The sequence below is a fragment of the Lethenteron reissneri genome, chromosome 69 (genome assembly GCF_015708825.2).
Source record: "Lethenteron reissneri isolate LAM-NWPU_2019-01 chromosome 69, ASM1570882v1, whole genome shotgun sequence".
Taxonomy (NCBI): Eukaryota; Metazoa; Chordata; class Hyperoartia; order Petromyzontiformes; family Petromyzontidae; genus Lethenteron; species Lethenteron reissneri.
This window is the reverse complement of record NC_083847.1, coordinates 769,953-783,597: the sequence shown is the minus strand read 5'-3', so window position 1 is coordinate 783,597 and position 13,645 is coordinate 769,953. Positions and strand designations below refer to the sequence as shown.

At 49.7% G+C, this 13,645-nt stretch overlaps 1 protein-coding gene across 2 annotated transcripts; it reads left to right on the top strand.

The window, feature by feature from the left end:
- The first annotated feature begins 822 nt into the window (after positions 1–822).
- Positions 823–12,979, top strand: LOC133360711 (sulfotransferase 1 family member D1-like). 2 transcript variants are annotated; one of them, XM_061579497.1, is made up of 8 exons: positions 823–1,003; positions 4,215–4,368; positions 5,513–5,647; positions 6,463–6,560; positions 8,943–9,069; positions 10,068–10,162; positions 11,218–11,398; positions 12,088–12,979. In XM_061579497.1, exons 2-8 carry the CDS (start codon positions 4,239–4,241, stop codon positions 12,201–12,203), a joined length of 882 nt encoding a protein of 293 aa, XP_061435481.1. In that variant the 5' UTR covers positions 823–1,003; positions 4,215–4,238; the 3' UTR covers positions 12,204–12,979. The 2 variants fall into 2 exon arrangements, with proteins under 2 accessions (XP_061435481.1, XP_061435482.1); XM_061579498.1 differs by lacking the exon at positions 823–1,003 and adding an exon at positions 2,062–2,081.
- The last annotated feature ends 666 nt before the right edge of the window (positions 12,980–13,645 follow it).

Sequence of the window (13,645 nt, the reverse complement as noted above, 5' to 3'; positions counted from 1 at the left end):
GTGATGGTGGTGGTGGTGAAAGTGTGGAAATGGGGAGCGGTGGTGCGGCGGTTAGCACTACGCTGCGTTACAAACTACGCTACAACCCGAGTTCGATTCCCGCTCAGGGCCACGAACACCTCCTCCCCTAGGTCTGCTCAGCCTCAAATTAGTTTTTGGCGTGTCGTCTAGTTAACATCACCACTGGGGAGACAAAGGCGGCCGGGCGTGGTTACTGGCCACCCACCCCCGCGTGTGCCTCTGCGCCGACCTTCATTGGGTGCCAACACCACTTGCCACAACTGTCTATTGAAGTATTCTTATTTTGGAGCTTTCGTGACTGCAGGAATTACTCTTTGGTTCTTTCGGTAAAGTTACGTATAAAGAGAAAGTAATAAATTAAATACTAGCATACGACGTTTCGATTGCAACACAAGCAATCATCATCAGGTATAAATGAAATAGAAACACAAATCTAGTATACTTAGACATGTAATGTAATACAACAGAGAGTCGGATAACATAACAGTCAACACCCTACCTGGTTGATTACGTTCTTGCTGAGAGAGAGATACAACACAGAACCAGAGACATATAGACAGACATATAAGCAGAGACATATCACAGAGATGCATAGAGAGAGACGTACATATGCACACATTGAAGGCTATACGGGGGATCTTTGCTTTTGTGTGCGAATGGCTCCAAGTGGGGCCAGGGTGTGGGGGAACGCCGTGTCCTCGGTCAGCACAGCGCAAAGCCACCCACCCCACCCCACGCACCGCCCACTCTGATTCTTAAGCAGCAACGCAAACGGGAGTTCACCCACAGACTCACCCAACCCCTTTAGCTGTGAGGCACCGTGGCCTGTGTCGTGTAGGCGAGGTCTCCATCCGCTCTGGGCTCTCAGTTTGCCGACCTCGGTGGTGGGGGGGAGTTTGGCATCGCATCGCGCCACCGTTGAGCCGCAAGTCGGAGGCTGTGGGATCTCAAGCGTGGGGGTTGGTTCGTCGTCTGCGTTAAGGTGGGTTCATTCTTGTTCAGATGTTCACGCGTGTCGGGGCGTTCACCAGCGTCCGTTTGTTCAACCGCGTTCAGGTTTCTCACCCGTGTCAATTGTTCATCCGTGCGAGGTGTTCATTTGTGTTTAGGTTGTTAATGCGTGTTCAGGTCGTTCATGCATGTTCAGGTGGTTCATCCACGCCCAGCTGTTTGTCCGCATCCAGGTTCATGCGCGCCCAGGTGTGTTGAGCAGAACGGGTCACACTTACTTGACACACAGGGAAACTAATTATCTCTGTGTGTCAGTGTGAGTGTATTTGTTCGAGTGTGTGCGGCTATATCAGGTGAGTGACAGGGTTTGCTACGTACGGTGCGAAAGAAGTTCGACATAAATTAGTATATAGACTCACACAGAGACCGACAGACTCACACAGAGACCCCACAGACTCACATAGAGACCTACACACTCACACAGAGACCCCACAGACTCACACAGAGACCGACAGACTCACACAGAGACCCACGGACTCACACAGAGACCCACATACTCACACAGAGACCGGTCTCACACAGAGACCCACAGAGACCTCAGAGACCCACAGACTCACACAGAGCCGACAGATTCAGACAGACCCACAGACTCACACAGAGACCCACAGACCCACACAGAGACCCACAGACTCACACAGAGACCCCACAGAGACCCACAGACTCACACAGCGACCCCACAGACTCACACAGAGACCCACAGACTTACACAGAGACACCTTCGATTATAAGCACGATTAGCGACGTACGGTGCATAAGAAGTTCAAATTACATGCATGAAATTTGAGTGTGTCAAGAGTGCCTAGCGGGCACGCAGTGGACTGTGAACTGCACTACGAATCCGGCGACCCGAGTTCAATTCCCACTCAAGGTCACCGACTCCAGTGACGATTATCTGCACCGGTCTTGGGCCTCCCTCTAGGTCCACTCTGCCACAAAATGAGACCCGGGTGCGGTGGTGTGTAGTAAAGACCGCCAGTGGGGAGACAAAGGCGGCCGGGCGTGTTGCTGGCCACCCACCACTTCGTGTGTCACAGTGCCGGCCTTCACAGGTGCTCGCAAACAGCACTTGCCCCATATCCTTTGGTTCTTTCGGTAAAGTAACGTAGATATAAGAAATATAAAAATAAAAATAAAGCGAATACAACGAAACCCACAACCTCCTGTATACCAGGCGAGGTATTTAACATATCCTAGCCACTGTGGTTTCACGGTGTATAAGTCAGAGAGCTGAGATCCTGGGTTCAAAGTAGGGTGGTTAAAATCGATAACTCCCTCGCTCCACCTCTATCTCCCGAGCAATGGGAATGGGTTCATCCGAGTTGAGTCTGTGATCAGCTGATCATCTGGTGGTGGTGGTGGGGTAAAGTGTGGATATGCCCACCTCCTCCAACGTTATTAAGTTGTTAAGCCAGCCGGCTAGGATTGGGCAACACTTAGCAAACGATTCACCCAGGCATCTGGAGTTGACAGACTGATGATGTAAGTAGCAAAACGTGCTCATTGGCGGTGCAGTGGAAGAATGACAAACTATGGGTCTATGTGAGTCTACGAGTCTCTGTGTGGTGAGTCTGTGGGTCTCTGTGTGAGTGAGTCTATGGGTCTCTGTGTGGTGAGTCTATGGGTCTCTGTGTGGTGAGTCTGTGGGTCTCTGTGTGATGAGTCTATGGGTCTCTGTGTGGTGAGTTTGTGGGTCTCTGTGTGAGTGTGTCTATGGGTCTGTGTGGTGAGTCTGTGGGTCTCTGTGTGGTGAGTCTCCGGGTCTCTGTGTGGTGAGTCTGTGGGTCTCTGTGTGAGTGAGTCTATGGGTCTCTGTGTGGTGAGTTTGTGGGTCTCTGTGTGAGTGAGTATCCGGGTCTCTGTGTGGTGAGTTTGTGGGTCTCTGTGTGAGTGTGTCTATGGGTCTGTGTGGTGAGTCTGTGGGTCTCTGTGTGGTGAGTCTCCGGGTCTCTGTGTGGTGAGTCTGTGGGTCTCTGTGTGAGTGAGTCTATGGGTCTCTGTGTGGTGAGTTTGTGGGTCTCTGTGTGAGTGAGTCTCCGGGTCTCTGTGTGGTGAGTCTGTGGGTCTCTGTGTGAGTGAGTCTCCGGGTCTCTGTGTGGTGAGTCTCCGGGTCTCTGTGTTCTGAGTCTATGGCTCTCTTTGTGGTAAGTCTACGGGTATTTGTGCGAGTCTACGGGTCTCTGTGTGAGTCTATAGGTCTCTGTGTGAGTCTATAGGTCCCTGTGTGGTGAGTTTGTGGGTCTCTGTGTGATGAGTCTATGATGGGGTTCCTTTCACCGCCGCATCTCGGAACCCACGCGGGCGGCTCGGCATTAACTTAATTTACAGAGAGGCGCAGTTCAAGCTGCGCCTTTGTTTTTCATAAAGACGTTTTTATTCACCGCAGAGAACCGTACCGACACGACGGCCACTCCACTCTCCAATAGTTGACGCAAAAACTCCGCCAAAGAAACACGGCAGTGGTCGCCTCGGTACCGATAGTAACATATGAACGTCAACAGAACGTACCGTGTGCATCATCGGAACAGAACCGGAATAAAACCTGATGACGTACACATATGCATGCTTAATTGGAAACAGGAAACATTTTAATTTGGCAAAAAAACGGTTTGGACTGCCAGGCAACAAACGTTTATATCACGTGACCGAGTAGGTGGGAATGTGCTGCCCTCTGCTGTGAACTTTAAGAAACGATATTACCAACACTACAAAGACAAAGATTCCCCGTGTAGCCTTAACAGACTGTTTGGCCAAGTGCTGTTAGCGAGTAGCAGCGCCTATGAAGGGGGTTGGTGACCAGTACCACGCACGGCCGCTTTTGTTTCCCCAGTTGCGATGTTTTTACGCACTGCTCCATTTAATTATTTGAAGCGGGCACCAGGACTGGTTCAGATGACCCTCATTGGTTTTGACCGTGAGCGGAAATTGAACCTGGGTTGGTAGCTCCACGCGTTAACCGCTGCACTACCGCTCCCCTGCACACACTCACCTTCACACAAACACACAAGGGGGCTTCCATTGGCAGTGTGCAGCTTGGGAGATCGCTGATGAACTCCAATGTATACAATACTCTGACTCAAACCCAGGTCTCCTGTAATTAACAACGAAGTACTCGGGTTCAATAACGGGGCAGACGACTCAACCAACTGCTTTTCTTCCTCCTCACCTGCTCCCATCTCTCCCAGCGTCCTACTTGCTGAGCTGCTGGTATGGAGAGGCCCAAACTGTTGCCGGTGCATGGAGTCGCCATGCTGGACTTCATAGCGAGGGACTGGAGCCTGGTGGAGTCGTTTAAAGCCAGGCCCGGAGACCTCCTGATAGCAACTTACCCCAAGGCGGGTGAGTATTAACAGAAGAAGCAGCACCACCATCAGCACCACCATCAGCATCACTACCACCTTCATTATCATCGTCATCATCACCACCACCGCTGCCACCACATTCACCACCTTCATAATCATCGTGACAATCGCGATGACAATCATAATAATCTTCATCATCATCACCATCAATCAGAATTAGCGTGATCATCATTATTATAATCACCATCACCACTACCTTAATACGGTAGCCATTATAATCGCCGATACCTTTATCATTACCACGAGCACCTTCACCACGATCACTGCTACCACCATTTTCTTAATCACCATCATCACCACTACGATATTTATAAACATCCTAACGACCACCATAATCACCGCCACCTTCATCACCAACACCACCACCACCTTCACCACTTCTACCATCTACAACAACACCAACCGCCAAGAAGTGGTGGTGACGCCACCACGGCGCTTGTGCCAGGCTGATGATGGTGAAGTGTCGCATGCCCGCTGGCAGGTCACAGGACAGACCGAGCAGGTGCCATGGGTTGACTAAATGATATGACTTGCCATTGCACCACGTGTGCCCCCTGCTGTATCAACGTGCTATGTTTTAGCAACCCTGCGCTCCGCTCGTTGTTGTGAGCGTTGCTCCTCTGCCCTCCGTTGTTGCTGGAGGGCGACTGCCTCCAACTGCCCAGTAGCGTCCTTCACGAGCCTCCTCCACAGAGGCCGAACCTGACACCGCTGGTACCAATCATCGGCAAGTCCACTCAGCTCCACATCCTCCTGTACCACATCACTCCATCTCTTCTCTAGCCCGTGCCGCGCCCCTTTAGCCCCCTCGATCCGGCCGAACAAAAGTTGTTTAGGCAATACGGAGCTATTCATTGAACACCACAACTACCACATTCATCATCATAACCACCATCATGACAACCACCACCTTCATCACCGCCACTGCTACCACCATAATCACCATCATCACCACTATCACGACATTCAATATTATCATAACCACCACCATCATCACCACCATCTTCATCGCCTTCATCACAAACACTGCCTCCATCATCATCAACAGCACAACTACCACATTCATAATCATCACCACCTCCATCTTGACCCCCCCTCCGCCCACCCCCTACCTCTCTTAGGTACGACGTGGATCCAGGAGATCGTGGATCTGATTCAGAGTGGAGTAGACGTGGAACACTGCAAACGTGGCCCCGTGTACGAGAGGATCGTCTTCATGGAGTGGACAGGCTTGAATGTCATGACGTCTCGCAAAGGTGACAGCAGCAGCGAACTAAACTCAACTATTTATGATAATTGGTTCTTTACCCTTCTATCTGGCAACAAAACTGACACCTTTTTGCAAGGAGTCATGTTTGCATAGACCGCAATACCTGCAGTCATAATACAAACAAAATAACATAACTCAACTATTTATCTTTTACTTTTACCAGGTGTAAGTCCCCCATTGAGCTACAAAGCTCTTTTCAGATATTACCTGGCCCACAGAGACCCATACTCATGGACCAACACTCAGAGGAGACCCATACTCAAGCACATAGACCCATACTCATAGACACCCACAGAGACCCGTACTCAGAGAGACCCATACTCATAGAGACCCATACCCATAGAGACCCACAGAGACCCATACTCATAGAAACCCACAGAGACCCATACTCATAAACACCCACAGAGACCCTGTACTCAGAGAGACCCATACTCATAGAGACCCACAGAGACCCATACTCATAGAGACCCCCAGAGACCCGTACTCATAAAAACCCACAGAGACCCATACTCATAGAGACCCACAGAGACGCATACTCATAGAAACCCACAGAGACCCATACTCATAAACACCCACAGAGACCCTGTACTCAGAGAGACCCATACTCATAGAGATCCACAGAGACCAATACTCATAGAAACCCCCAGAGACCCATACTCATAGAGACCCACAGAGACCCATACTTATAGAGACTCACAGAGACCCATACTCATAAACATCCACAGAGACCTGTACTCAGAGAGACCCATACTCATAGAGACCCACAGAGATTGTGATGTTCCTGGTCACGTGTATCTCCAGGAGTGGAGGTGCTGAATGATTTGCCGTCTCCTCGCACGATCAAGACTCACCTGCCCTACCAGCTGGTGCCACCCTCATTTTGGGACAACGATTGCAAGGTGGACCACCATCACCATCACCACCACCACCATCACCACCACCACCATCACCACCATCACCACCACCATCACCACCATCACCACCACCACCATCACCACCATCACCACCACCACCATCACCACCATCACCATCACCACCACCATCACCACCATCACCACCATCACCACCACCATCACCACCACCACCATCACCACCACCATCACCACCATCACCACCACCACCACCATCACCATCACCACCATCACCACCATCACCACCACCACCACCACCATCACCACCATCACCATCACCACCATCACCATCACCACCACCACGCTTAGTCTCTTGCTTGATTTTCCAGGCTGCCCTTCATTGACGGCACTATCATATTTTTTTTAGCCAGGCCACTTCCGTGTATATTGTGTGGGTTCGAGTCTATCGAGATAAATCGAGAGCATTCGTCTGAAGCGATTCAATAGGGTTGGTCTCTCTTTAATTTTCAGACAAGCTACCATGGTAGTACACTCACAATGTGTTACAGGAGGATCCCTTTAACCCAAAGCTCACACATAAGCCAATGCGTCCCCGAACTCATATATCCGTATGGCACTTCAAGTCTTAGATGGCGTTTACCACCCGCTTTGGGCTGCATTCACAGATGTAATGCGAGCGTATTTGGGGTTTCGCCGCCCCAGCCCCTAAGCCAATCAGGCGCCACGAAGCATCGGGGGCAGGGTCTAAGTGCGGAGCCGGGGGGCGTTAAGGGAGGGGTTTTATCTGGAAAGTTCTTAAGGGGTGTGGCGAAGGGCGGAGTCTGGGTGACGTGGAAAGGGGATAGAAGCGGGAGCCGGAAGGGGCTCGGGGGAGTTAGTGGGAGCTGGAAGCTGGGCCACGTCAGGAGTCTCCGCGAGCCATCGGCCACGTGGCGACGCGGAGACGGCTCCCAGCGCACCGTCTGCCAGCGGTGCGCAGGAGCGGGGGCAGCGCGAGCGAGAGCGGAGACGCGAGAGCGGCGCGGGAGCGGGGCGTCAACTCTGCGACGTGCCGCGGAGTGACCGGGAGAGCGGAACGCGAGCTGTCCATAACGAAGAAATAAAAAGACGGAGACACAGTCGCAGCAACCCGAATCCAGGGTCAAGCTCGACCCCGCGGGTCGTGGACCACCACCGGCCTAACACCGTCGCCAGAGCAGAGGAAGCGAGCCAGGCACCTGCTCGCTCCTTCCCACCATAGCGTGGCGCTAGAGGCAGCCTCCTTGTGCTGCTCTCCCTTCACCATCTGCTGAATGTCCTTGCCCGTACCTGCTCCCCACCGGGCGTCCACTAAAATTCACGCAGGGAATGCTAATATAGACTATGGTGCATTATAAAAAGACACTTCTTCTCATATCAGCGCTCTAACCGCACAGTCCATTGTACTGCCGAGCTGCTACTTACCGCCTGAAGCTTTGCTGTCTCCTTGTACCGCTCCTCTCTCCACTGCTGGCTGGAGCCCGAGAGCAGCGATGCATGCATCTGGGGTCATCCAAACAGAAGCAGCTTGGACATGCGGTAGCTGGGCATGCGGGCTACATAACCCAGCAGCATTGCCTGCTGGAGGATCTTACTGATGGGAATGTGTCCAGATCTTTCAAGAATGTGCAGGCTTCTCACACAATCCAGCCTTGTTAAACCCAGGATGGATCGTAGGTCGGCCAGCCTGAATGTTTCTAACCGGTTCAGATGTTTCATTAGAGGGGTCCACGTTTTACAAGCATAGAGAAGGGAGGTTATGACTGTGGCCGAGAAGACCCGACGCTTCGTGTAGAGTGACAGACCAGGTAGCTTCCATTCAGCGTTATGCAGCTGATGAATATATAATGTCGCCCGACTGATTTGGAGGGAGACCTCTGGTGTCAACCTGAGCTGGCTTTAAGTGTACTTTCCAGGTATGGGAAACTCTCCTCTCTCACCACAACTGCTCCATCACCAATGGAGAGCTGAGGGTGTGGAGTGTTTAATGGCACAAAATACCCAGGCAGGTGCTTAGTTTTGGTGGGGCTGATGGTAAGACCCCATCTCTTAGTGGCACATTCCAGGCTCAGCAGGAGCACCTCCAACTCCTCCTCTGAATGAACAGCAATCACCAAATCATCAGCATACGTAACATAGTTCACCAATAGGAAGCCATCCCTCGACCACACTAGGAATCGATCAGCCTCCCATTGTATCGGTTCCAGATGGTAATTCCTCGGGTATAGCCATGTAAAGTTTCTGGAACTTCGTGGTTAAAGATGATATTTAATAATGTAGGAGCCAGAGGACATCCCTGTCGCACCCCAAGGTGAACAGGGAATGCAGTTTTAGTTTAGTGCCTCCCTGTGCCACTCTCCCCAACCCCTACATCTGCTGTCTCCTCCCCAGGTGATCTACATCGCACGTAATGCCAAGGACAACGCCGTATCCAACTTCCACTTTGGACGAATGAACAAGATGGAGCCGGAGCCCGGAACCTGGGAGGAATATCTGCATCGTTTCATGACCGGCAATGGTGAAGGCACCTGGGTTATTGCAACCACAGACGCTGCTGGTCCCCCACTACTCTACCGGTAGTGAGGAACCGAATTCATTTCACGTGGCCTGCAACTTAGTTTCAACATAACCACGCACACACATATAGGTATAAAAACAAAAATGATCTGTTTAGCCTCAACAGACCGTTGGGGCAAGTGCTGTTAGCCAGCAGCACCTATTAAGGCCGGCACGGCACACGAATGGGTGGGTAACCAGCACCACGCACGACCGCTGTTGTTTTCCTAATAGCAATGTTTTAACGCCGCACCAGGTACTAATTTTAGACGACCTTGGAGATGCCCAGACTGGTTCAGATAATCGTCACTGGTGTTGGCCGTGAGCGGCAATAGAAAAATTGCAATCACAATGAATTCGCTGATAAGTTGAAAAATAAGTGAATAATCACTGAGTCTGCAAGAGAGCTGTTTCCACTGCCGAAACAGAAAACATAATGTAACAAAGCACAGTAGAGGTCTAAACGCTCATAAATAGGCGTTGCTGATTGGCTGCGGGCATGGCTCAGCCCCACTTACGAGCCCTTTGATTGGCCGAAAATGGCACTTGCTTGCATAACGTAAACGCATATACCATTCATAATACATGTTTTTTGGGTTTGATCGCGTAAATATATAAATGTGTCCTTAAAACCTGCCACCACCCGTCACAGCCAACTAGTAAGGGTTGTCACGTAAACAGAACGTGCCAATTGGTCACTAGTACAGCACACCGGTGTGTTGGAGAGCCAAGCCACAACTTTTACAATCTCAGTTTGACGTTTTTAACGACACATTTATATATTCTAAACCAAAAAACTTCTATTATGGAGGTTGTCACACTGTTTACCGAGGGACTACTGGACAAGTCAAATACTTTAGAGTCCTGACCAGCCACCTGACCTAGGTGTATGCAATTTATTGCCCCCTGACGTGACTTTTAATGTGTCAACACGGTCGCTCCACGTCCCCTTTCCCACAGTGTGCTTCGGCCCGTGGTATGATCACGTGACCGGGTGGTGGAACGTGAGGGAGCAGCACCGGATTCTCTACCTCTTCTACGAGGACATGAAGGAAGTAAGGTCGCAAAGCAATCTGGGACATAAGTAGCACGGCTCTCAGACTTAAAAACGACTTTTAAAAATATGGATCAAAAATAGAGGTTTGTCTTTTTTTGGGATAGATCGCCTAGATATAAATGTCAGTAAACTCTCCACCACCCGACACAGCCAATTAGTAGTTACTAGTTCAGCACGCCGTTGTGTTGGAGAGTAAACCCACGACATTTACAATATTGATGTACGGTGGACATGGCCTGAGTCAGAACCAAGGCAAAGTGGTCATCTTAGCCAATGCCACCACATTTCACTTTTTTTTCTTATTATGATCCAACAAAAACATTCAGAGGTCTGTGTGGAGGGAATTGTAGTGTGGGCTGAAATCAGTTGACATCACAAGCATGAGTTGATGAATGCATACATTAAGTATGTATTGTGAGTATGAATTTATTATGTACCGTGGGGAGCGGTAGTGCAGCGGTTAGCGCACTACGCTATGAACCCCAGCCGACCGAGTTGGATTCCCGCTCACGGCCAACACCAGTGACAATTATTTGAATCAGTCCTGGGCCTCCCCTAGGTCGACTCAGCCTCAAAATGAGTACCTGGTGCGATGTGTAGTAAACCTCGCCACTCAGGGAGACAATGGCGGACGAGCGTGGTGGCCTCCCACCCCCTCGTGAGCTGTGCCAGCCTTCATAGGTGTCACTCGCGAACAGCAACTTAGCCCAACAGTTTGTTAACGCTATACGGGGATCTTTCTCTTTGTTTTTTTGTGTTGTGATGGGGCAGCAGTCCACAGGGCAAATGCCCTGGTGGGGCCGCTCAATTATGATCAGATTAGTATTCGGCAGCCCCACCAAAGATGTTTCCGCACTGGCGGCCCCACCCATTAGTTTTTTTTTGGACCTCTTCCCAAATGGGACCAATGAGAACCGCCACAGACAATTTGGGGCTGGCTGTGTGTCTTTATAAAAAGCCTAGAGACCCAAGTTGTTTAGTCCCTTAGCCTCGTCACTGATTGTGAGCGTAAAGCTCTTGCCACCTCCTCTTTCCCCCTTTGTGTGTGCTGAGGACCCCATGCGTGAGGTGTCCCGCATCGCCGACTTCCTGGAGCGGCCACTGTCCGAGCAGCAGCTGCGTGAGGTGGTGAAGCTCAGCACCTTCACCATGATGCGCGACAACCCCATGACGAACTACAGCACCTTGCCCACCGAGTGCTTGGACCACTCCGTGTCACCCTTCATGCGCAAGGGTAAAGATCACAAGGTTTTTTGGAGGCTCAGTTGGGGCACATGGTGATAATAATGAAGGTGGTGGTAGGATGGGGATGATCTTCATACCAGCAGTGTCAAGACCGGCCTCAGTGGAGCAGGAGGCTCGTGAATGCCGCTCCTGGGTAGTTGGAGGAAGTTGGCTCCAACTACCCAACGGAGGGCAGAGGAGCGACGCTCACAACAATGAGCGGAGCACCGGGTGGCTAAAACACAGCAAGTTTGCACAGTAGAGGGCATAGGTGGTAGATCTTCCAGTCATCTCAATCGGTCCACCTATGGCACCTAGGTCTGTCACGTGACCTCCTGCCAGTGGGCATTCGACACTTCACGTGGCATTAAAAGTGCACGTAGCCTGGCACAATCGCCGTGGTGATGTCACCATCACTTAGTGGTGAGTGGCGGTTGTTGATGGTGATGATATTGAGACAACCCCATGACGAATTACAGCACCCTGCCCCGGCTACCCGAGTTCGATTCCGGCTCACAGCCAACATTGGTGATGATAATCTGAACTGACCCTGGGCCTCCCCAAAGTCGACAAAGCTGTCGAGCGTGGTGATGAACTCCCATTGCCTCGTGTGTCTTCATAGGTGCTCGCTAACAGCCCTTACCCCAACAGTTTGTTAAGCCTATACGGGGAATCTTTGTCTTTGTTTTGTCTTTGCAGGGGAGGTGGGTGACTGGAGGAATCACTTCTCTGCTGCTCAGCTGGAGGCCTTTGAGCAGGACTACAAAGAGAAAATGGCCAGCACTGACCTGCGCCTGAGGGACAGCCTGCCCTGAAGGCCCGCATCTCTCCCTCTGCTCCTGACTGTATCCATTATCTTATTTGGCTTTAAGTAATGATAATAATACTAATTTCACAATATATAGCGTCATTCATGCTCATTGCATTCCAAAATACTGTACAATAATTGTGTCCAGAATTGCATTTAGGGCTGAATCCTCCAGGTAATAATAATGTCGGGTTACCACTCTCTGAGTTACAAAAAATTCGAGAAATATCATGGGGACGAAGGCAATCTCACAATTCCAGGAGCGGTGAGAAATTCACGTCAATACCTTTCTCGAGCTGCGCAATATACGTAATATGAAATTGACTTGAAAGTATAATTGATAATCGATTATGCGGCGCACGATTATCCGGTTTCCAACATTACCTGGTGGTCTCGGGCCAATACGGCGAAACCGGTAAAACTGCTGCAAAGGCTGTACCAGTCCTGCGATGGTCAAACAAAATAAAATTGTTCTTGTTGATACAAGAGCGTAGTACTACGTACATCACCCCATTCACAGTCTTCCAGATTGGAGTGGTAAGGTACGGTAAACACAGTACATTTTACAGTTGGATATTTTGGGTTACACTTGAAAAAAATTGTATTTTATTTTATTTGGTTTGTATCTGATTTAATCTGAGATTAGTTTTACCTGGCTTTCATATTCACTTTTGGTTCATCTGGGTATCATCTGGAATTGATTCATTTGTATCTGGCATGGTTGTATCTGCTATGTTACGGACTTAAGCACAAAGAGATTGAAATAAATGTAACTTCACTCAAGTCACTGGTGCCAGGTTCATAATCGGACAATAACCACGGTGGTTGCCACGATACAACAATAGCACGAGTTCACTATCTGGTGGTAAATCATAAAAGTGGTTTGAGTGAAACGTCATTGCATGATGATGTCAAATTCAATCACAAAATATGAAGACATCGGATCAGGGGCTTTATTGGTCATGATCTGATCAGCAGATTGGCACGTAAAAATAATATATATTTGTGAACGTGATAATCGCTGTCAAGTCGTGTAGGAATAATGTGGACATTTTTTAGCATTCCACTCCTACTGCGAGGCTATGAAAACCTATGTTCTAAGTGTACATGTTTTATTTTTCGATTTAAAGCTTTCGTGACTGCAGGGATTCATCTTCTTGGTTCTTTCGGTAAAGTCACGTAGAAGGGAAATAATAAAATAAGAAAAATAAAAGATAATAAAATACAATTCTCACGACGTTTCGGCCACAACGCAAGCAGCCGTCCTCTTCTCGACAGACCTGTTCTTCACCTGAGGACGGCTGCTTGCGTTGTGGCCGAAACGTCGTGAGAATTATTTTATTATGTTTTATTTTTATTATTTCCATTCTACGTGACTTTACCGGAAGAACCAATAAGATGTACATGTTTTGCTTGTGAAATTAATGATACAGCTCCGGTGCAGCATTC

Excerpts from the sequence above, each read along its gene's own strand:
- LOC133360711 (XM_061579497.1), top strand. The coding sequence starts at position 4,239 with ATGGAGAGGCCCAAACTGTTGCCGGTGCATGGAGTCGCCATGCTGGAC. Across the intron at positions 9,070-10,067 it reads TCGTTTCATGACCGGCAATG|TGTGCTTCGGCCCGTGGTAT; the intron begins GTGAAGGCACCT and ends CCTTTCCCACAG. Across the intron at positions 10,163-11,217 it reads TCTACGAGGACATGAAGGAA|GACCCCATGCGTGAGGTGTC; the intron begins GTAAGGTCGCAA and ends GTGTGTGCTGAG.